This window comes from Dermacentor albipictus, chromosome 5 (assembly GCF_038994185.2).
Source record: "Dermacentor albipictus isolate Rhodes 1998 colony chromosome 5, USDA_Dalb.pri_finalv2, whole genome shotgun sequence".
NCBI lineage: Eukaryota > Metazoa > Arthropoda > Arachnida > Ixodida > Ixodidae > Dermacentor > Dermacentor albipictus.
In genome coordinates, this window is record NC_091825.1 from 142426925 (window position 1) to 142447667 (window position 20743).

The window sequence follows — 20743 nt, forward strand, 5'->3', positions numbered from 1 at the left end:
GGCTGCCTTGGAGTCACTAAAGACTGTCCATTGTTGCGGTGGTTCCTGATTAACACTCGAAATAAAAATCAACAGCAGTCATGCGCAGGAGCGCTTATACTTAGATTCACAGAAAAGGAAAAAAGAAAAAGAGAGAGGCTGCAGTTTCTCCGGAGAGCGAAGCAGTATATAATTAATGTTAACGAAGTGTATATATATATATCATTCGGAAAGTTGGTGGGGCCCCAGCCCCTCCCCGCAAAACTGAAAACTTTCCGCCAATGCCACGTATGGTTAACCACTTCGTGTGATGACGATAACTTGCCGCTGCTGTGAAGGCTGTGTACAACACGCTTCGCTCAACTGAAGGCGCTGAGCGAAGCGTGTGGTGTGATACTGCCCTTAGATTACTCAGCTATCAATTAACAGAGGTCGAATATAGGGAGATGTCTCAGGCTGGAGCCAACGTTTCGACCAGGGGACACACGCGAAGTGATTAAACGTACGTGCTTTGCCGTACTGGGAGGCACACGTACTCATCAGAAGAAAGAAAAAAAGAAAAATAAACTATCACTACTGCCATAACAAACTTCGGGATATGACGAAAGACGATACCATGGATGCGATCTTTCTTTCTTTCTTTCTTTCTTTCTTTCTTTCTTTCTTTCTTTCTTTCTTTCTTATGGTTCGGTTCACCATTTAAAATAATAGCATAAACATTAAGCCGCGCTACCGTAATAGAGGAATAGTAGATGGCGTCTTAGACGCACAAACAATTATCTGATTTTATCCTGCTCCCACCGTTTGTTGACATCAACATTCTTATGTGTGCTTGTGCGTGTGTGTGTGTGTGTGTGTGTGTGTGTGTGTGTGTGTGTGTGTGTGTGTGTGTGCGCGCGGAGAGAGGAAGAAGGAAATAATAGTATAAACACAAGGATAAATTGATATGTAGAACACTAATTTCACAAGCTAAACCCTAATCAAAGAAGGAAGTATTGACCGCTAATTTCTGTAGCAACTAAGCATATAACGACGGATCGTAGGGTCGTTGAACCCGTACCAGTCGCTGTCCAATATAACAAACGACTATGCGTGAAAATTCCCTATTAGGGAGCATGAACGCGAGCGAAAGTGCTTTACTGAGATGAATGTGACATTTCTCCCACATTACGAGACCCTTTCTAATCTAAGGTTGTTACTTGCATTCGAAATCGGGAACATTGCATTGCGCGTGTCTTCTCTATTTAAAAGCGGAAACACAGCTGTATACCAAAAGCATGACCTCAGAGATTTTTAGCAGCGTTACGCCGTAATCTCGGAAGACATGTAAAACGGTTGCTAATGTACAAATCCGCCGAGGTGTTGTAAAGTCGCATATTCGTTAGATAAAAAACAAGATGCCTGTATATGGCTTCGTGACCTGCCAACTGCCTTGAAGAAGTCACGTCAAAGTTGTAGCATAGGTTGTAGTTCGCTATTTCGCTAGATTTGTCGCACTGGCTACCTATGTCTGGATACAATGCAGCGATTGTGGCGCGCTCTGAAAACACGTGGCGCCACCTTTTACGCTTCATTCACGCTGGTGGACTGACGATCTTCGTCGCGAGTACCAGGTATGTTGCTAATAAATGCATATACAAATATTCGGAATAGCTAAAAGACTTACCCAAATCCTCTGTAATGCATCGTGCATGGTCGTAACACGACAGTGCTATGTATCTGGCGATTTCACGTTAAGTAATTTTCCTGATGTTGCGATTGGTTTGTTAGGCTTATCGGAACGGCATGGTTTCTTCGCGTCGCTATTTGATTTTACCAATGTACGCCCTTCTTCGTGAAGCCAAGTGTATTGCTGTTTGGCAGCTTGACTTGTCATGTACCGCTGGCCTCTTTTTTGCTATCTATGTAGCACAGCTTACGTTTGCTAAACCCTCCGCTGTCACGTGAGTGTCTGTTGCCGCTGTGCCAATGTCGGCAAGTTGCAAGCGTCCCGAGTGACGGCTGTGAACATAACTTTTTCACTTTTAATCTTGAATGTCGTTTATTCCGCTGTGCTGACGATCCGCCACTTTGTTAATGTGCTTTTCAATGTAGGAAGTTTTGGTAGTTGGGACATGGGACAGACCCCGTTTTATCTGTCCAGACTTAGCATGAATGAATATTGACTATGTGATGATAGTGTATGGCTGCCCACGCGTTTTGTGATTGTCGCGCCTGTATAAAATCGGTAGCAGCTAGGCAGCGTTGTTTATCATGCGTTTTTTATTATGCAGAAAACAGGTGAAAATGAAGATAATCATCCAGTGCCAGGAGAGTCACGCCGTTGAAGTGACCGGCGACGAGACAGTGGCCTTCCTGAAGGTAGGCATCACGATAACGATCACCAGTACCGTGTTTCTTGCTTAGCTATACGTGTGCCTGCTTATGCCAAAAAATAAACGACTATTAGGCCATGACTACCGCGTAGATCATGTTGCAATCAGCAGAAACTCGGAATGTGCGATCAGAGACATGTGGCGCAGAAAGAAGTCAAAGAATTCTGTGATGTGAAAAAAAAAGAATAGTTATCCTAAAATGGCGGGGGGGGAGTGCTTCCGGGCTTGAGAACAAACACCCCTTGCAACGAAAAACTTAGCAGTAAAGAAGACATAGAAGTGGTGCAGGCAGTGTTTCTTTTGAAATGTGTGGTGTAAAATGTGTGTGTGTTATCAATGAAGCTGAATAGAAGTGTGGATGAGGTGAAACTTAACGAGCTATCAAATGGGCATGAAGCTTCTGTTATATCTTTGTTTTAGCTGCTTGTTGCTCTTCCTGAAGTGATTTGTGTTACGACCCCCTGCCCCATCAGCCAGCTATTAACCTGCTCTGTTAATTTTGAAGATAGTCGATGCATTTCAGTCCTTTTTAATTGTTTATTCTTCTGCAGAACTACCTTCACACAGCTGAGGGTATTGTGCCAGAGGATCAGCGGCTATATGCTGAGGGAGGCAAGCCACTGAACGATGCGGACCTGTTGTCTGCCTGCCTGACAGATGGCGCCCTTGTCAATGCTGTTGTACCTTTGGTCGGAGGTAAGCTTAATTTTGTGTATGTCTATAACTGTGTAGTCTGTAAAGGCAGTTAATTAAGAACCACTCAACAGGCTCGGGCACAGTGGACATGCAAAGCACTTAGTGCAGTATTCTCCGACAGTCACTGTTGCTAGATTTCATGCGGCTAGCATTAGATGTGTCTATGAGTGACAGCTGGTGTTTTGCAAAGTGCCAGGAATGCTGCCAAGGCATGCGGTGCTAGTCACACAAAATCTGGTGAAACTCTCTCCGAAAGTGATAGCACAAGAATACCGCCTTTGGTTGTAAACATCTTGGCATAACACTGTCTAGTGTTAGCCCATGTCTTGATTTCCAGCTGCAACTCCAGTGCCAGAGCTAGTGCAGGTAAACTATGGGCCAGTGTGAAGGGGAATACCAGATTTTCCTTTGATGCTATTTTTTGCTGCCCTGAAAGGTTTCGTGAGAGGGATTCTTATCAACACAACAACTATGTAGCAAATAGCAGAGAACAGGTTTTTGACTTCCATGCTTGCAGGGTTCAGTGTCCAAACACATTCCATTTCACATTAGTGCAGTATGTACACAAACTGTGGCTACAACGAACTTCCTGGCTGCTGAAGTTGGCAACAGACTTGGAGCATGCAGATTTATTGTAGCTGAGAGTATGAACTAGGGCTTGAATTCAGTGTCGGTTATGTGCAGATGCTTTCATAAGAATACATGGTGACCTACGAGAGCATGTTTAGAAATATAGAAAACGAGAGTCGACAAAAGTACACAGCACGGATGCTCAAGTCCAACTCATGCTGTCCTTCCTAAGCAGGCTCCTGCACCAAGTATACAAATGGAAACTTCCCAAGCCAAGGAGAAGGCGCCGCCTAACCAACAAAGGTCTAGCAGTGCAGACTGTTGGGCGTGTTGGTACAGTCGCCGACCGATTTTCCGGACTCCAAAAATTCTGACATGCCCGATTATTCGGTCAGCTTCGCGGCACCGCCATTCTCCCCATAGACCATAATGTATAACAACTGCCGAAAGTTCGGACACTTTGCAACCTCTCGTCTGATTTTTCGGACACTCCTTGAGACAACTTGATCGAGGGCATCATGCACCGACTCTGACCGGCGCATAGTTCGACTTGCTGAACGCCATTTCTGTTTTGAACGGAGTCTCCTTGCTGCCCCACGAAGTGGCGCTACTGGAAATCGCCGCTCATCGTCATCGTTTCTGCCTGGTTCGATAGAGTAGCCGTACAGCAGTTCCGGTTTCAGCTTAGTAAGCCATGTCAAGACAATCCAGCAGCTGATTTGTTTCGCGCACGACGCTGCGAGCAGGCGAAGTTTTTCGCTTGTGCGACTGGTGTCGGCACGGTAGTGTTTGCTTTGTGTGCAGTGTCGAGGTTTCGGTGATCCAACGCGGCGTATGGAAACATCGCGTCAAGTGTCTAATGGCACCGACAGTGCCCGCGCAGACTGCGCTGGGGAATGCCAGCAAGCGGGAGCCGGGAGGCCTAAGATTTGTCGCCTTCCGATGTGCTTTCTACTGACGCGGAAAATGTTCTGCCGAGACCTCGCAGTGGTTGCATTGCGATTTCGGACATCTTCTCATTTGACAGTTTCACAGGTGCTGACACTGCTGTACTGACTTGCGCAGAACTCGACGACGGCGAGATCATTCGTCAGGTTTCTGCTGCACCGCCGGACGATGACTCCGAGTCGGAAGATGACGCACCATGTGCTACGCTGCCGTCGCATGCGGAGCGTGCACAAACAGTAGTGACTGTGCTTTCAGCCGTATGACCCTCTCCGTGACCGTACGACCCTCTCCGAGATTCAGGCTTATCTGATTGCGCGTAAACGGAACAGCTTGCAACGGCGCACGCACGATTTCTTCAAGCCTACTGCCGAGCCCGAATAAGTGCGTGGAAATAAAGGATTTCATTTTTTTTTCTTAGTCTGCTTTTTCGGACACCTGTTTATTCGGACATTTCCGCAGTCCCCGTGAGGTCCGAATAAACGGTCGGCGACTGTAATCCATACCTAACTCTTTCACTACCACACATATTCAAATTGATTGCCGGTGATTGCTGCTTTAGATGGCCGATTTCGTCATGGAGCCGTTGCTTATCCACTTAAAAGGCCATCCAGTAGTAAATACAGGCACTGAACTTTCAGAAACAGTTTAAATTTTCGCGCTATGCCGATGTGAATTTTGCCGGACCTTTTAGCAAACTAATGTGCTAGTATTGTAGTGAAAAGAGGCATGGCTGTCACCTTCTGCCGCACTCGAAGAGAAAAGAATGCTGCTCGCGATTATGCTGCACTAGCATCTAAGTTTTGTAAAGAAATGACTCCCAGCAAGTCGAGAATTAAATCATATCGCCGGCTTTGCCGTCGGACAGTGCTGAAGGGTGATAATTAACCAAAAATGACATGAGTTCTTTATTAGCGAGCTTTGGTTCGGAGTATGAGTCGGTTTGTTCCGCCAAAGTGTATTTTTGAAGGTCCGCCGCATCTCCAACATGTGGACCTGGCACTTTCAACCAGTTTCCAAGAGTTTCAGTTTTGCTTCTCTCGTCAAATTCAAGCAAGGGGCATTGCCGGTGTCATTGTGCTGTTACTGAAAGTCGCTCCCATGGCGTCGTGCTCGAAACCATGCATGCAATTCAGTTATGAGGACTCTAGTTATGATTCCAAAGATGACGGTGAAGCAGATTCAAGCTCCGACGGCGATGGTGTTTTCAGTCAGCATGGGACATCGGCGGCTGTTCACTGGCGAGTTTCCTTTACGGCCTTGAGCAGTCTTCTTACTTGTGCGCGCTTATCTGCCTATCTTTTTGCACGACCTGTGAGCTCTACTGATTATCTTCAAGATGCGTACTTCACTTGGTTAGAGGTGCTGTTATCGGCAGCAGAGAAACTTCCGTTCACGCCAAGAGGGCCGCCCGTAGCACATTTTGGCCCAGCACTACAGATCAGTGCAAGACAGTTTACAATAGTGTGGGATTTCTTTGTACTCTTCTTCTCTGCAGAGGTGATAAAGACAATCTGCAAAAATGCAAACAGATATGCTTGGATGCATAACCTTGTAGTTGCCCAGCTACGCTGAGAGCGATCGGTCCTCGAAGAGGTGCATGACTCTAGACGACTTAATGAATTACATTCCTTCAGCTTGTTGTCGGACCATCGTCAGAAGAGGCCCAAAAGGGGAAGTACAAAATGTGTTACGAGGACCGGAAAGTTGAACAAAAACCAGAAGCGTAGTGGGAAAATTGTGGCCTGCACCCATGCTTCACAACAGTCAGGAACTGCTTCACCGCATGGTGTGAGCAATGAACAGGTCTCCTTTTTTTTTTAATTCGAAGAATGGCGCTGTACTGAGCATTTATTTTTTCAGGCACTATTCCTGGGTTATTTATCTTTGAAATGTACATTCCGAGTTTCCTTTAATGATGTTTTGTATATATCATGTTTTTTTATTGTTGTTTTTATCAACTGACAGCAAAAATGGCGTTTTCTATAATATTTACGTTTTACCTAATACCGTATTTACTTGCATAATGATCACACCCCTGAATTTTGTCCTCAGAATTCTATTTCCTTCTTTCTTTTTCTTTTTTCCTGCATAATGATCGCAGCCCAAACTTGCCGCAGCGATATTTCGTGTTCGAAGTCTAGCTAATGATGGTCGCGCTTACCATCTGTGGAATGCTGCCGATTGCTACGTGAATGACTCTTCAATACATACCAAGCGGTCTGCACACGTCAACCTTCTTAAGCTGATGCCCCATTGGGAAAACTGGGACAACCGCGACTCCAGAGTCTCCGAGCGATAATTTGCAACAAGAGTCCAGTCGACAGCACCACTCTCGCCACATATGCTCTTGAAAGCCAGGGCGAATATTTTCTTGAAACTACGGAGCCATCTGTCACTGAACATAAAGCCTTCAATGTTCATCCGGAGAGCGAGCATCTCTGCCTTCTGCTTCAGGTGGCTGTCGCCTCTAAAATTTTTCCTTTCCAAACTGGAGGAAGACTTAGTTGCTTCGCTGAGAATGTTAGGCTTGTTTAGCATGTAACCTGAGACCGTCTGCTTCAAAATATTAAATTCTTGAGCAACTCCGCTTTGAGACCGGCCGCTCAGAACTTGCTGCACAATGGCGATCTTTTTCGCCATTGACATTGTGGTATATTTAGTACCACGTTTGCCAGCATTCCCCAGCACAGTCTGCGCGGGCACTAGCGGCGCCATTGGACACTTGACACGATGTTTCCGTATAACCTGTTTGATCACTGCAACCTCAACACAGCACATAAAGCAAACACCACTGCTCTGTCACGCCAGCACCGTTTCCACAAACTAAAGACGTGGCCTACTAGCAGCGTCGTGCACGAAGAAAGAAACAAATCAGCTGCTGGATTGCCTTGACATGGCTTACTGAGCTGAGGCTGAAACTGCTGTAGTCACTCATAGCCACTCTACCGAACCAGGCAGAAACGATGATGATGGGTGGGAATATTGAGTAGCATCACCTCGTGAGGCAGCAAGAAGGCTCAGATCAAAACAGTAATGGCGTTCAGCAAGTCGAACCATGCACCTGGGGCAAGTGCCATCGATCGAGTTGGCTCAAGGAGTGTCCGAAAAATGAAGACGAGAGGTTGCAAGGTGTCCGAACTTTCAGCAGTTGTTATACATTATGGTCTATGGCCTCCACATATTTCATGTTGCCTACCACATGCAATTCAGTGTCACAGCCATGTTCACCTGCTATTTCTTGTGTTCCGCACTGTGCTTTCATCAGTCTTTTCAGCTATCCTTGTTGCCAGTTTTTAGATTTGACGCATAAAAAAAATGAATTTCTCACATGCTTCAAAACATATATTTCATTGAGTCAGTGAGAGAGGAGCCTTAAAATGTTTATTAGCAGTATCGTTGAAATATATTTTTTAAAAGAAAATTGCTCTGCAGTCTTAGGATGTCTGCGTTGTAGGATTATTCAGTTATAGCCAGTCAAGCACCGTTCTAAAGAAATGTACAACTGATTTCAAAGATATGCCATGGATCGCATGCTGTGTTGCTTTCATCTTTTTGTGTGTGTGTGTGTGTGGGTGTGTGCATGCGTGTGTGTGTGAATAGCTTTTCTTTCGTGCAATCATTTCATCATTTCATTGTTGATAGAAGCCTTTTTTCTTACTGCTCTATATGAAAGTGTCCTCAGTGTCTACGTAGAATGTTAATTTCTTTGGGGCACACAACTTTCAGTGCAGTTGTAGCTTGTTTGCTTTGTGAAGATATTGGGCTAGAAACACTGCCATGTTCTCAAGTCTGCACATTCTTGCAGGCAAGGTGCACGGCTCCCTGGCCCGTGCCGGAAAGGTCAAGGGACAGACACCAAAGGTCAGTCATCACTACATACAATACTCGTGGCATCTGCTATATACATACTGCCCTCGTTGCCTATTGGCATCATGTTTGCTGGTGCAAGCATTAGCAGCTAGTTGGGGCTTATTTGTATGTTACCAGCTTGACCACTATAGCCAAGCTTGCATGAACTTAGTTTGTTAGCACTGGTATTCTCATAGGCAAGCCTTGTTCACGCCACAGTTCTTTTGCCTATTGACAAGGTGCAAGTCACGCTTGTAAACTCTTCTCGTGGCATGCCATTGATTCTGGGAACAAGCTTGCTTTAACCTAAAGTTTTCGTTTTGTTCATTGTTGCGTGCTCTGCAAATATGGTAAAAGGGTTGGAAGGTGATTGAACCTCTAGCTGAAGTTACTCAAAGACAGTGTCTTCCTGAGCGATTTGAGGGGGAGAATTGGGCAGAGTTCCTGCACAATGCCCTCTCGCATCACTCTTCCCATGAGGGGAGTAGGGGAACGTTGGACTGCTTAATTTTTTTCGCTGCACAACCGTTGGGATCGGAATTCCCGCAGGGGTTGTGGTGTCTGGCAAAGGCAGCAGTCTCGAGAAGTCTACAAACGTGACAGCTCTTGCTAGCCCACACTAGCATGTCTTTACTGTGCGTCTCTTGTAAGGTCTGCGTAGGCTGTGCACATTTTGCACTGTCAACATAGGTATTACATTCACAGCTGTGTTGTTTGTGCCACTGCAGGTGGAGAAGCAGGAGAAGAAAAAGAAGAAGACTGGCCGTGCCAAGAGGCGCATCCAGTACAACAGGCGCTTTGTGAACGCTGTGGCCACCTTTGGACGAAGGAGGGGACCCAATGCCAACCAGGCTTCATAGGCTATGCGCAGCACAACTGCTGTAAAATAAAAACCGTTCTTACCCAAAATTTTGACAAAATGTGGACTGATTTTATAATGAGCTTCACTTCACTGTAATTGTGGCTTAACAGCTGTGCTCTTGTGAATCAAGGGCCTTATTTCCAATTAAGTGGAATGCAGAAATGTCTGCAGTTCCAAAATGGCACTGAAAACAGTTCTTCAACACGGTAGGAAAACATTTCCAATCTGCAGACAATGCTGTCATGAACATATATGGCCAAATATTCAGCTGCTTGCATCGGGAAACCCAGCAGCTTTTGCTTGCTCTCTCCTGCTGTTTCTTTATGCTTCCACCTTTTTTCTCCGCCTTGTGCAACACCAGTAGCGACATTGCAGCGGGCGCAACAGTCCTTGGATGCCAGCCATTAGGCAGTTCATGATGGGCCATGAATTCCTTGCAATAAAAAGTTCATGCATGCACATCCCTCTGCCAGTGGTGGTTAACATGTCCTGTCAAAAAGCATTTCAGGAACCCTTTACTTGATCATTAAAAGTGTCTGTTATATCTGGAGTCTTCCAACACCACGCACCTCCAAAGCCCAGGTGTTGCATTAAGATGCTAAACGGTGCAAGTAGCAGTAATACTTTGCTGACTCAATAACAACTATAGTTATTGCCATTGTGCACCTGCCCTGAATAAGACATCCCGGTTTCAACTTCAAGCTCCTCCTTCCTCCTTTTGTACCGAGCCCCATGCTGTTCGAGAAGCACTGTTTTCCGTGGCCATGTTTTCTATGTTCCCTACGGCCCGCATCGTCATCTGCACTGATGCCCTCTAGGTGACGTGGCTCCTGTGACGCGTCGGTTGCAGCCCTGAAATATGTCGACAGATCCATCTGGCGGCACGCATCCCGCAGTAAATATCTATCGAGCGGATCCCACGTGACCTTCCGAGCTTCCAAAGCCGTGCACATTCTGTGACCTCTCGGTCGTCACTGCCTCAACTCCTTCACCTAGATAATGCCACCCTCCTTTCAATAAGAAAGGAGCACCTCCATAAGAAAGGAGCACCTCCAGGTCTGCACATGTGCTCTCATACGTCCATGTGCGGTAGCCCTCCCCCGCAGTCATGCAGAGGAGGTTCCAGGTCGAGGTTGCCCTCACTCCTGCCGTGACTTGGAAGTGGCCGCACTTTTGCCAGTTATATCCCCAGCCCTGGGTGTCCAGTCTGCAAGTCACGCAATGCTGAAGCCAACATCTACCATCTGCTGTGGGTTTGCCTTGCATTGAAACCAACAAGGCTCCGGCACCTCGCAGCAGTGGGACTTTCGCCATCCACTACACAACTTGGACGCAGGGACCACATTATCGATCCCTCCTGGACTTTATTATATCCGCAAATCTTTTTTGATTCATTTAATCATCCTTATTCGCCCGCATCCCACACCCCTGTATGCCCCGAGGCGTTAACCCTCGCATTAAAAAAAGAAATAGTTCCAACAATGCATAGTCTTATTTCTTCATTTCAATTCTGATGCGTGCCAACTCAACCATATTTTTTGCAAAAGTTGATTAATTTTAACTTGACTTGCAGTTTATGAACATTGCATCAAGTGTTCTGAAAAATACCTTTTGCAGAAGAGCTTCAATAGTCTGTCTCTAAACATACTGTTGGGGGTCTTTTGGTGGTGAGAGGACAAACTAGGTGTATTTGCTTCAAGCAAGTTTGTGCAGAAGCTACTGAAGCAGGCTAAATTAGTAACAGCAAAGTTGCTGTGAAGCAAAAGACATGTTGCTTGTCAGTGTATGCTGTGCCAAGTTTGTTGCATTTGTGCTGCACCTAAATGTAAATCCTCATTTGTAAAGTGTGGATGTAACCCTGAAGAAAAGAATGTGTTCTTTTAATGTGTGCTAACCCATCCCCACTATTAGAAATAGCAGGTATCTGGCAAAAGTGTCTGGTGTCGCTATCCACTAAGAATACCTTTTGCACCTAGATGCACACCTGCATTGTAGGGACGTGCTGGTTAACAAGTAGACTTATGCTGAAAAATTCCATCCGCAAATGCAGCTAGTGGTTGCAAGGCATCACCACTGCCAATTTATTACTAAAACAATTGAAGCAGTGTCAGAGGTACGGCACTAATTGTACACTGTTTATGACTACAATCAAATGGACCATGTCATTGGTGTAAGCAGAAGTTTTGTCCCACAGGTCAAATGGGTGGCCACCTAGGGTAGCATAAGGGGAGGGACGTAACGCACTTTATTTCCTCTCGCCCTGCTTCAACGCATTTCACCTATGTGAAATTATTACATACATACTGTATGTAACGTTCTATATCAATTTGGACTCAATTTGGAATTTTTATTTGTTCCAGTGACATGGCAGATGGTTCACGGAACAATAAACTGATACTTGAAAACCTATGGGCGAACTTTCTCTATTACAGTAATTAATGCCTCACGACATGTCACTTAAAATGTTTCACATGATACAAATAAATTTGGTGCCAGGGTTGAGATAGGTGCAATATTGTGACCTTTCCTGGAGTGGCAAAATATTTTTAAACACTGCTGGCCGCAAGTGCCAATAGCTTGTCAGCATGTCTCCATGCAGTTAGTGCTTGATAACATGGAGCACCCTTAAATTTCGGGCTCTGTAAATAGGTTGCAAAAACATTCTTTTTGTCAACACCATGCTCCATGAATATATTGCTAGCATTGGACATTAATGCTTCTCTATGGAGTTGCTGCTTCATGCTATGCAGTACATTACGTGACTGATAATCCGACATTCTAGATTGATTCACTATGTGACCTTGCTGTCCCTTCAAGGACTCCGCTGCATGCAGGAATGTCCAGATTTTCAATGAAGGATGTTCAGTATGCAAAACTACACTTTACAAAAGTTGGCACAGGAGAACTTCTCTAATACCTTTATTAGTACAGGGAAAAATTGAAGGCCACTTATAGTAGAAAGAGGATCAATGCTTTTACGAGATGCAGGAAGACAGTAAATGCAAAAACACATACGATACTGTTACACTGGAAGCACAAAATTCTCCAATAAGGCTACAAGAACAATTGTGCCTAGGTTGCTACAACGTGTAAATAGGGCATATCAAGAGCAAAAGTCAATAACCGCGACAAGTCTGCATGCCCTCGGTTCGCAAAGGTCTTGGCCATGCGCTTGAACCTGACGTGGCACTTTATGAAGCTGTCGTGGATGTTTTTGACTTCATACCAAGGTACATTCTCCACACCCCTGTTCCAGAGGATGTGTAACTTGATGCAGAGCTTTAGAAAAGACAGCAGTGGCTCCCGCAGATCACTAAATAGTTCACTCAGCAGACACTGACGAAACACTTTGGCAACATACTCTTCGTGGCACTTGAGCACAGTGTCCAGATCTGTGGCACTGTCTAGTTCTTTGTCAAAGGCTAATTTGCTGCCATGCAGAACTTCTTGCATGAGGCAAGCATGGAAAGAGTTGAGAAAAGTGAGGACTTGGAATCTCAGTAACTGGAGGGAGAGAGCAACCTGCTTCATTGTCACTGTCTCCCCGAAATGACAGCTGCAGAGCTCCTGGAAATGCAGTTCTTCAAGAGCAAACTTGGCACATTTCACTTTGCAAAGGAAAATAAAAATCCGGTTGTATAAATTGAGAGTAGTTTCAGTCAACACAATTGACATTGGCCATGACACATCATAGCGAAGCACGACATTGTCAAAGCCATCCAGCTGTACCTTGGATGAGCTGTCCTTTAGTCTCATGCTCAGCTTGCTTAAGAAAGGAACAGGCTTGCAGTGCCAAGACAGTGCCTCTTGCAGGGCAAAATTCAAAAATGACAAGTTCTGCCACGTCACTGGAGTATCTGACAAGAGCTTTGAGAACACCTCAGTAGTAAATGAGTGCATGATCTCGCCAGCAAACATAAGAAAGTGGCTGTGAATGGTGTCGATCTGTTTGGAAAGTTCGCACTCAGATTTCAGGTAATGGAGGAACTTGGCGCTGTTCTCACGGCATCTTTCTGTTACGGCTGTTGTGATGGCTTGCTGAATTTGAGACAATGTGCAGGTTAGATTGTGTGTTGCATTGTCCGTCTTGCTCGAGTTTTGCTCACATGCCACATTAATAAGCCCAAAACAACCAATCTGTTTAGTCCACTGCCTAATTTCTTCAAATACTTCTGCAACATTTCCTAAAGTTGCAGCTTGTTCTGCCTCACATTCAACTGTGCTTGCTGGGTGAGGAATTTTGTTAATAATGGAAATGTATAGTGTTCCCGGCATGCTCTTCAGGACATCGTTTCTGCTCAGCATCGCATGCGTCAGGTGCTCCATTGACTTCCCTGCAGACGTGAGTGGCAGTAAATGGCGCCCCATGACCGTGTTCAAGTAATCAGAATCACAAATGTACAGAGATTCCTTCCAGTACCTCGGGTCTTCAAACGTAATGTCAGAAGCACGTCTAATAGGAAACTCTTGATATGGATCTGTCAGTTTTCCACTGCTGCTTAGCTCGTCGACAAAGTCAATGAAGGGTTTCATGGTATCCAGATACAGGCCCACCGTTTGTGACCTGTGCTGGCTTAGAATTGTGGCACTCACTAAGGCCCGCTCGAGAACGCTCAGCAACTTGACTGTCCTCTGCACAGGGCTGGCCGTGGTATCACTGGGCAGAACGCTACGATAAATGCCGTGCAAATAGCTTACAAGCTCAAAGTATGGATGCATGTCCTCCAGCAGCATTAAAAGCGTAAACGTTTCCATTTGTTCTATGAGCATTTTTTCAAGGTGCACGAGGTGTCTGTTGTACGGTGCCAGCTGCTCCGAAATAGAGTTCGCAAAGGCTTGGAAAGTAAGCGTCACCACAGACGTCTTGGCTCCGGCACCTGCAGTTGCTGAAATAAAGTCTTGCAAATGGGTTACGTAGGACGCATAACGGCACACTTCCTCCAACTGATTCTTCAAGGCTACTTGAGTCACGTGTGACAACTTGAAGTTGTCGTTGACGACGTACTCCATTCCATTCCAGGAAAACGCAAACAGTTCTTTCGTGCCGCGCAGCATCCACAACACCTCGCGAAGCAAAAGCCGCTCCGACATCATGCTGTGCTCGCCTGTCGGCGTTACAACGCCACAGCTGTTCAGGTATGTTTCCCACTCTTTGACTAAATTCGAAGTAATTGTGGAGTGCGCAGGAGCCGCGGCAGGACGATTATTACACCGGTTCCAGTACGGCGGCAGGACGCAGTCTTGCAGCGCCATCGTCGCCAATCCTACAGGGGCGATGATAAAAAAGGGAAAAAAAACCGTCCACACGCTGACTTTAAGCCGCAACGCGCACCATATATGTGGCTGCTACACCATTCTTTATTATCGATGACCTTATGACTACAATGAGCAAGAATACGAAGTCATGACATGACTTCGCGCGCAATGGAACTGATCATAGAACTGATGCACCGACTACTTGCGTATACGTCTTGTGTTGGCTTGTCTCTTGCTACGTTACTGGCTCGAGCTTGAGTCGTTTAGTTTCGGCTTGCAAATTTACTATTTAGAAGCCGACATTAGAAAAGTCGAGAAAGCCTCTTTCGCAGCGTGGTTAGCGTGTTGCGTGTTGCGTGCTCGCTTGGCTGTTGTGGTGGTGGTGTTACGCAGGCAATCGTCTGTTAAAGGCCTGAGCAATGGCAATTCCTGATCAGGTAGTAATGCGGAAGATCAAGAAGCGCCAAAAGAACAGAAAAAAGTTAAGGGCTCTGAAGGAACTGGAGAGTGAATGTCGACATGGTAAGCTGGCACTCCATCGGTGTTTGGTCTATCGACACACTGTGTCATCTTGTGCAGTAACATGTCCTGGTTGTTTTGATGCCTGAAACATGGTACTCGTAAACGTGTACTCGTAAACGTGTAGCAATGACGTTGAAGACAACAATTGTATTTGTGGTTACAAGCTCGATGTTAAGGCCGTTCGTGGACTGTACGTCACCCAGTTGGTCAAATGCACGGACGGTACGCTCAGAGGTTTTCTCCGGGGCTTTTTATGCATCTGCTTATGGCTATAGTTTCTTGGAAGATATTGTTAGGTACTGGTCAAGTAACAACGGAAAACGTAAAATTTCGTAGGAATAGGGTCACAGTAGAGAAGCAAGTGTCAAATCGTCTTGCGATGATCCATTTTCTTCCTGATAGTACTGTCAATATGATTTGTCTATTACGGCTTGATCGCGTTCATTTATTTGTTTTTCTTTGTTCTGGGGGCATGGTTAGTATACAAGCACATTTTACCTACGCACTCTGCCTTATAATGCGAGGTCACGCATTGGTTGGAAAGGTTACTTTAAACATCGCCGGTGCACTACCTTTGAATTGTCACTGCCATAACAAACACATTTCAGCAAGATTTCCTAACTTCTTTGTATGACATAAGAGACTACTCCCTCTTTAGTTCCTTTGCGTAAGGATTTGGTTATTTGCACTATGTTCTCGTCACCCGCCGTGGTTGCTCAGTGGCTATGGTGTTGGGCTGCTGAGCACGAGGTCGCGGGATCGAATCCCGGCCACGGCGGCCGCATTTCGATGGGGGCGAAATGCGAAAACACCCGTGTGCTTAGATTTAGGTGCACGTTAAAGAACCCCAGGTGGTCAAAATTTCCGGAGTCCTCCACTACGGCGTGCCTCATAATCAGAAAGTGGTTTTGGCACGTAAAACCCCAAATATTATTATTAACTATGTTCTCGTCATATAATCCTCTTTATTTCTTGTAATTTTGATGTTGCGCTGAGTAAAAATTTTCTGTGTTGGTAAATCAGGGAAAGCTCTGTATTAGAGTCAAATACCTGTTTGTTCTTCCTTCTTACTTCTCCTTCCTTCATCTTCTTCCTTCTTTAATAGACAAAAAAGTGGAGACAGAAAAGGAGGAAGAAGAAAAAATGGTTGAAGATGAACCCGAGGACCGGCCCCAAGATGAGCATGCTGAGAAACACGAAGAAAAGGATGGTGAGGAGCAGTGATGCACTGCCTTAAGCTGGTTGTTTGCATACTGTTTCTCATAGAGTTACCACAAGTATAAAATAATCAGGGTTTTACAGCGGAGTTTTATATGCAAGGTTCTGGTAGTTTGTGTGTGTAGGCAAGAAAGATGGCAGCCACCCCAGAGCTAAAAGAGCTAAAGCAAAAGCACATTGCTAGGTACGCCCCAGCTGCATTTAATTACAAGGTGTCAAAATGTATTGTGATAAAAAAAGTTTCCTAATAAATTAAGTAAAACCGGAATAGACACTGTTTAGTATGGATTACGGTTTGATTTCACGGGCTCTATAGACAAACTACGTAACCTTATCTCAATTCCCCTCCACCCGTGCAATGGATAGACCCGTGTGTGGTGAGGACGTTGGAAGAACAGTGCGCCTATGAAGATTATCTTCATGAACAGAAGTGAGAATGTGTAGGGTGACGGTGGGCGGCACATAATGCAGACGAAGATGGTGCCAAAAATGCCAAGCGTATGCACCTTTGGTTGGATCACTCCTACCGACTCCACTCCTATTGTAATTGCGGGTGATATCAACATAGACACGTCTCGGCCAGATGGAAAGTGGTTTGTGGCGTTTCTCTTGGAAAGGCTCGGCATTCAATGTTGCACAAAAATCAGTGTGCCCACGACGTGTCATCGGTCGTGTATAGACTTCACATTGGCCAAGAACCTTTCAAGTGTTGCCAAAGAGCCTCTGGCCGTATATCATAGCAATCATGCAGCAATACACTCTTAGACAAAGGTACACCCTTTGGGGTGTATATCTGCCACATAACAGCAATCGTCACATGCCTTGCTTGCATTTTCTTTCTTGAAAACGCCGCGTCCGCTACTTTCCTTTCAGGGATGCTATGTCATGCTGATAATGTGCATGCCGTTCACTTCTGGGAAGTACTGCGCTTGCAGTGTTAAAGAAAGGAAATGCGGACAAGACAGCTGACGATTATTGTTGTGTGGTAAGATACGACCCAAAGGGTGTAATTTTGTTTTAGAGTGTAACCACCTTGGTGACCAAATAATGAGTCCAAGAAAGCACACAAAAAATAAATAAATTTATAATACGTATTGAGTATGCAGTTTAATAATAATGTAAAAAAAAAAAAGATTGTGAAAAAAACATTGTGGTATGTGCCTTTTATCTTCAGTCAACATATTTATCATAATGTATAGAGCTCCACTGGTCATCCGCCTTCACAAAGTGGAATGGCTCACAATCTTTTTAGTCAATATTTCCATCTGCATATGGTAGGTAGAGAGGCACTTTATGAGCGCTGTTGTAAAATGTATGAGCATTTGAGAGGCGTTGTATGCAGTGCACATGATTGCGTGTAATAAATGCAGGATGCAAGTTGGGTTAATGCCTGGTGGATTTTCCACTCACCAGCACAGCCTTCTTTTTTCCCCCTCATGGGGCCGGCTGCTGGTTCGACCCCGTAGTGGCACCCCAGTTGCCCGTTTTCTAGCTCTTCCCTAAATGAGTACATATTTGCATGCCTGCCTTTCAAATTCCGTCACAGCCATTGTTACTAGTACCAAGGTCGGTTTGTAAATTCCACTTTGGAACGCTGCGTAAAAGTGGCTCGCTCCTATTGCCTCTTGTGCCGTCTGTTGAAAGCGTTATGTGCACCGCAAGCCACCCCAACAGGGATTATTGTGTAGCAAAGGGCAACAGATCCCTCTTGTGTGTGCCTCACATAACTCCCCCCACCCACACACACACCTCGTATTTTACAATGTGTGCATGTGGTGCTTCCAAAAAGGGGGGAATATTCCAGGGAAATTCCGTGGCTGCAACTGTTCAGGTGCATAAATTGGAATTCCCCATCTCTTTAATACTGACTAGTTTACAGACTGCCATAAGATGCGAGACGGTTTAGCTGCCAAGTTGGAGTTTGTTCAGTGTGAAAGCATGCGAATATAAAGGTATTGTTTTGTGCTAATTGCCTGGGCCAGCTTTCTTTAATCTAGTCATAAATGTCGCCTGGTGTGGCTAGTGGGTGTGAGAGTAATTTTTAATGTTCTTACCTCACATATAAGTATTTATAAGTGCATTTAAAATGTTTCCTTCTGGAAAATAAATTGAGGCTTTAAAAGGCTAATGAACTGTTAATTTATAAGAGAGAGGGGGGAAATATGACTTTTAATATAATTTTTATTCTGGTAATGTGGTGGCTATCATGTTTTGGGCTTTATAAGGTCTTGATAACGTAACCTTGCCATTTATGAAGGGGTTCTTCGTTTTTGGGGGGAAGGGAGGATGCAGTGATCTTTTTTTACTGATGCTGTTATTATGCCTTTGGTCACCTGAGATAGGTGGGATTATAAAAGATTGTAGCTTTCCATTGAATGAAAAACTATTGCATGGTGGTCACTATGGTTTGGGAGGCACAAAGACACTAGCAGTGACAGAGCAACGCTCATTCTTGAGGCAAACAATGGGAAAAAAGACTTATTATGTAGTCAAAGAGTACTGATACAGTGCTAACCATCAACTGAAGTTTTTACTGAAATTACACAAATATATATGTACGGAACAAGCATGTGGCAAAAAGTAAAGCAGAGGCAACAAAACACCCTTTAATTGTGTACATCCAGACACTCTTTATCTTACGCATGCGAAGAGCATGACAGATGTTCCATCAACACACGTTTCACCCAATATGCTTGTAGAAAATGCTTATTCAATCTCACAAGCTGCCTTGTCTTTGTGCCTAGAAAGCACTCTGGTATCAGAATACACTGGGGCATGGCCACATTTTCTACCATGCAAGGATAAGTTAAAACACAGCTGGCCTTTAAGAGATGCTTTATCATTCATTAACCTATTATTCAAACAGCACCCAGTCTGCTGAACGTAGCCGTGGGCAGACCAGGTGCGGTTTAAATAATAGGTTATAGTACCATTCACTTTTCTTTCTTAAGCTTTGCCTTCTTGGTTTCTTACTTAGAAGGTATGTGTAAGATTTGTTGCAAAACATAAATGGCAGAGTTCAGTGGGCAAATGTCTTGAAGCTGACTGTTCTGTTTTTCATTATCAAGGAAAGGCAGATGCTACTGAGGCTGAAGAGGTCGAGCCAGAGCCAGAACCCTGTGAGTTTTTTGCCTGTTTACTTCAGCAGCATTTGCAAGCAGTAACCATATTGAAGAGTACACTCATTGTACAATCAATTGGAACCCCACGGGTTTATTGCTTCTTAAACCTTAGCGGCATTTGCAAGCAGTAGTTGTATGTGCTGAAGGGTATAGTCATTATGTATAATTGGTTTTAAAATTTTGGGGCCACCATCTCATGCCCTTGGTACAAAAGCTTTTCAAATTATAGTCCCCTGTGTGGAGTGGTACTCTCGAGGTCCAGTTTGCAAAGTGGACTTCAGGTCTGTTTGGCACTGTGTGACCACACTACCTTAAGTAACAGAAAGCTGCCATAAGTAACAGAAATGCTCCTGTTAACATAGTACTGCTTTCATGATGACAATGTCTACTGGTTTACACCAAAATGGTCTCTGATCAGTTTCAGAAGGGTTGCAGCCAGTCCTGGCCATTAGTATGGAACTATTGCGATTACTGTGTGTAAAGGCAGCTTATGAGGAGCAAAAGGCTGAAAAGATGTATTTATCCCTGCGTTGACTAACTTGTCATTATTACATGCATCAACCAGATCTCTTCTTTAATCTAACTGTCTTTGAGATGGCATTAACTAAAACTGAAATTGTCTGAAAGAAAGTAGGGGATTGGTCAACCTTGGGTCATAGGGAAGGTTATGTTTTTGAGCAGGTTATGTTTTTGAGCAAAATATTGCAATGGTTTAATGCATGTGTCAGGTGGGTAGGCTTGATGTCAATTTGAGCACTAGACTACAATGACACTACACCTTTAGTGTCATTCTCAAGCTGTCGTAACGAAAAGGCACTCACCGGCAAGTGCCGTCGTCGAACTGACTTTGCTCCGTCAATGAGTGTAGCCTTCATAACAGTGTTTAGAAAATACGTAGAATAATATGTAAGGCAAGGTGGTCAGCACCAACTCTAAAACAACTTTTTTGTAATTTCAAATGTTAAAAGACAGCTTTACAAAGACAGCGTCAAAGTCAAAAACAGTGCAGGATACTTTGCTGTGAAACAAAATGGCTGCTGAGCAGAATGCTTGAAAGCTCGACAGCAAGGTCACCTGCGCACCTTAAAACACAGTCATGCTTCTTATATGCTTAATGTTTACTATGTTGTGTTTTTCATATGTATGCACAACTGCGGCAACAGTATGTGCTTTCCTTACCTTTTTCTTGTTGACGCGAAGTGGCATCAAGTTCATACAGACGTCTTCCAGTTGTGTTCCATTCCTCGGGCTCGAAGGTTCTTTTTTTTTTTTATATCAGAGTAAACTGTCTTCAGTGTTGGCCAGAAAGAGTTGCTAAATTTGCCTGTCTGATCAAGAATATAAGT

The 20743-nt window shown here is 44.7% G+C and overlaps 3 protein-coding genes across 4 annotated transcripts in view; 2 read left to right on the plus strand and 1 right to left on the minus strand.

Annotated features, from left to right (window-relative positions):
• Window positions 1-1455: 1455 nt before the first annotated feature.
• On the plus strand, window positions 1456-9326 carry RpS30 (ribosomal protein S30). 2 transcript variants are annotated; one of them, XM_070539052.1, is made up of 5 exons: window positions 1456-1592; window positions 2253-2340; window positions 2906-3050; window positions 8374-8429; window positions 9146-9326. In XM_070539052.1, the coding sequence occupies exons 1-5, from the start codon at window positions 1486-1488 to the stop codon at window positions 9275-9277; spliced, it is 528 nt and encodes a 175-aa protein (XP_070395153.1). In that variant the 5' UTR covers window positions 1456-1485; the 3' UTR covers window positions 9278-9326. The 2 variants fall into 2 exon arrangements, with proteins under 2 accessions (XP_070395153.1, XP_070395154.1); XM_070539053.1 differs by lacking the exon at window positions 1456-1592 and adding an exon at window positions 1750-1799.
• A 2844-nt stretch (window positions 9327-12170) lies between these two features.
• On the minus strand, window positions 12171-14736 carry LOC139060147 (gamma-tubulin complex component 5-like). Its single transcript, XM_070539058.1, has one exon. The coding sequence runs from the start codon at window positions 14530-14532 to the stop codon at window positions 12352-12354; it is 2181 nt and encodes a 726-aa protein (XP_070395159.1). The 5' UTR covers window positions 14533-14736; the 3' UTR covers window positions 12171-12351.
• A 112-nt stretch (window positions 14737-14848) lies between these two features.
• pit (probable ATP-dependent RNA helicase pitchoune) overlaps window positions 14849-20743 on the plus strand; it is a 34052-nt gene continuing 28157 nt past the window's right edge. Inside the window, exons 1-3 of the mRNA XM_070539059.1 lie at window positions 14849-15057; window positions 16163-16267; window positions 19344-19394. Of these exons, the coding sequence (XP_070395160.1) occupies window positions 14955-15057; window positions 16163-16267; window positions 19344-19394 (259 nt within the window). The 5' untranslated portion in view covers window positions 14849-14954. The remainder of the gene's footprint in view (window positions 15058-16162; window positions 16268-19343; window positions 19395-20743) is intronic.

Bases quoted from the DNA above. Each gene is read 5' to 3' on its own strand.
- RpS30 (XM_070539052.1), top strand. From the start codon at position 1,486: ATGTCTGGATACAATGCAGCGATTGTGGCGCGCTCTGAAAACACGTGG. The intron at 1,593-2,252 runs GTATGTTGCTAA...TTTATTATGCAG, and splicing joins ATCTTCGTCGCGAGTACCAG to AAAACAGGTGAAAATGAAGA. The intron at 8,430-9,145 runs GTCAGTCATCAC...GTGCCACTGCAG, and splicing joins TCAAGGGACAGACACCAAAG to GTGGAGAAGCAGGAGAAGAA.
- LOC139060147 (XM_070539058.1), bottom strand. From the start codon at position 14,532: ATGGCGCTGCAAGACTGCGTCCTGCCGCCGTACTGGAACCGGTGTAAT.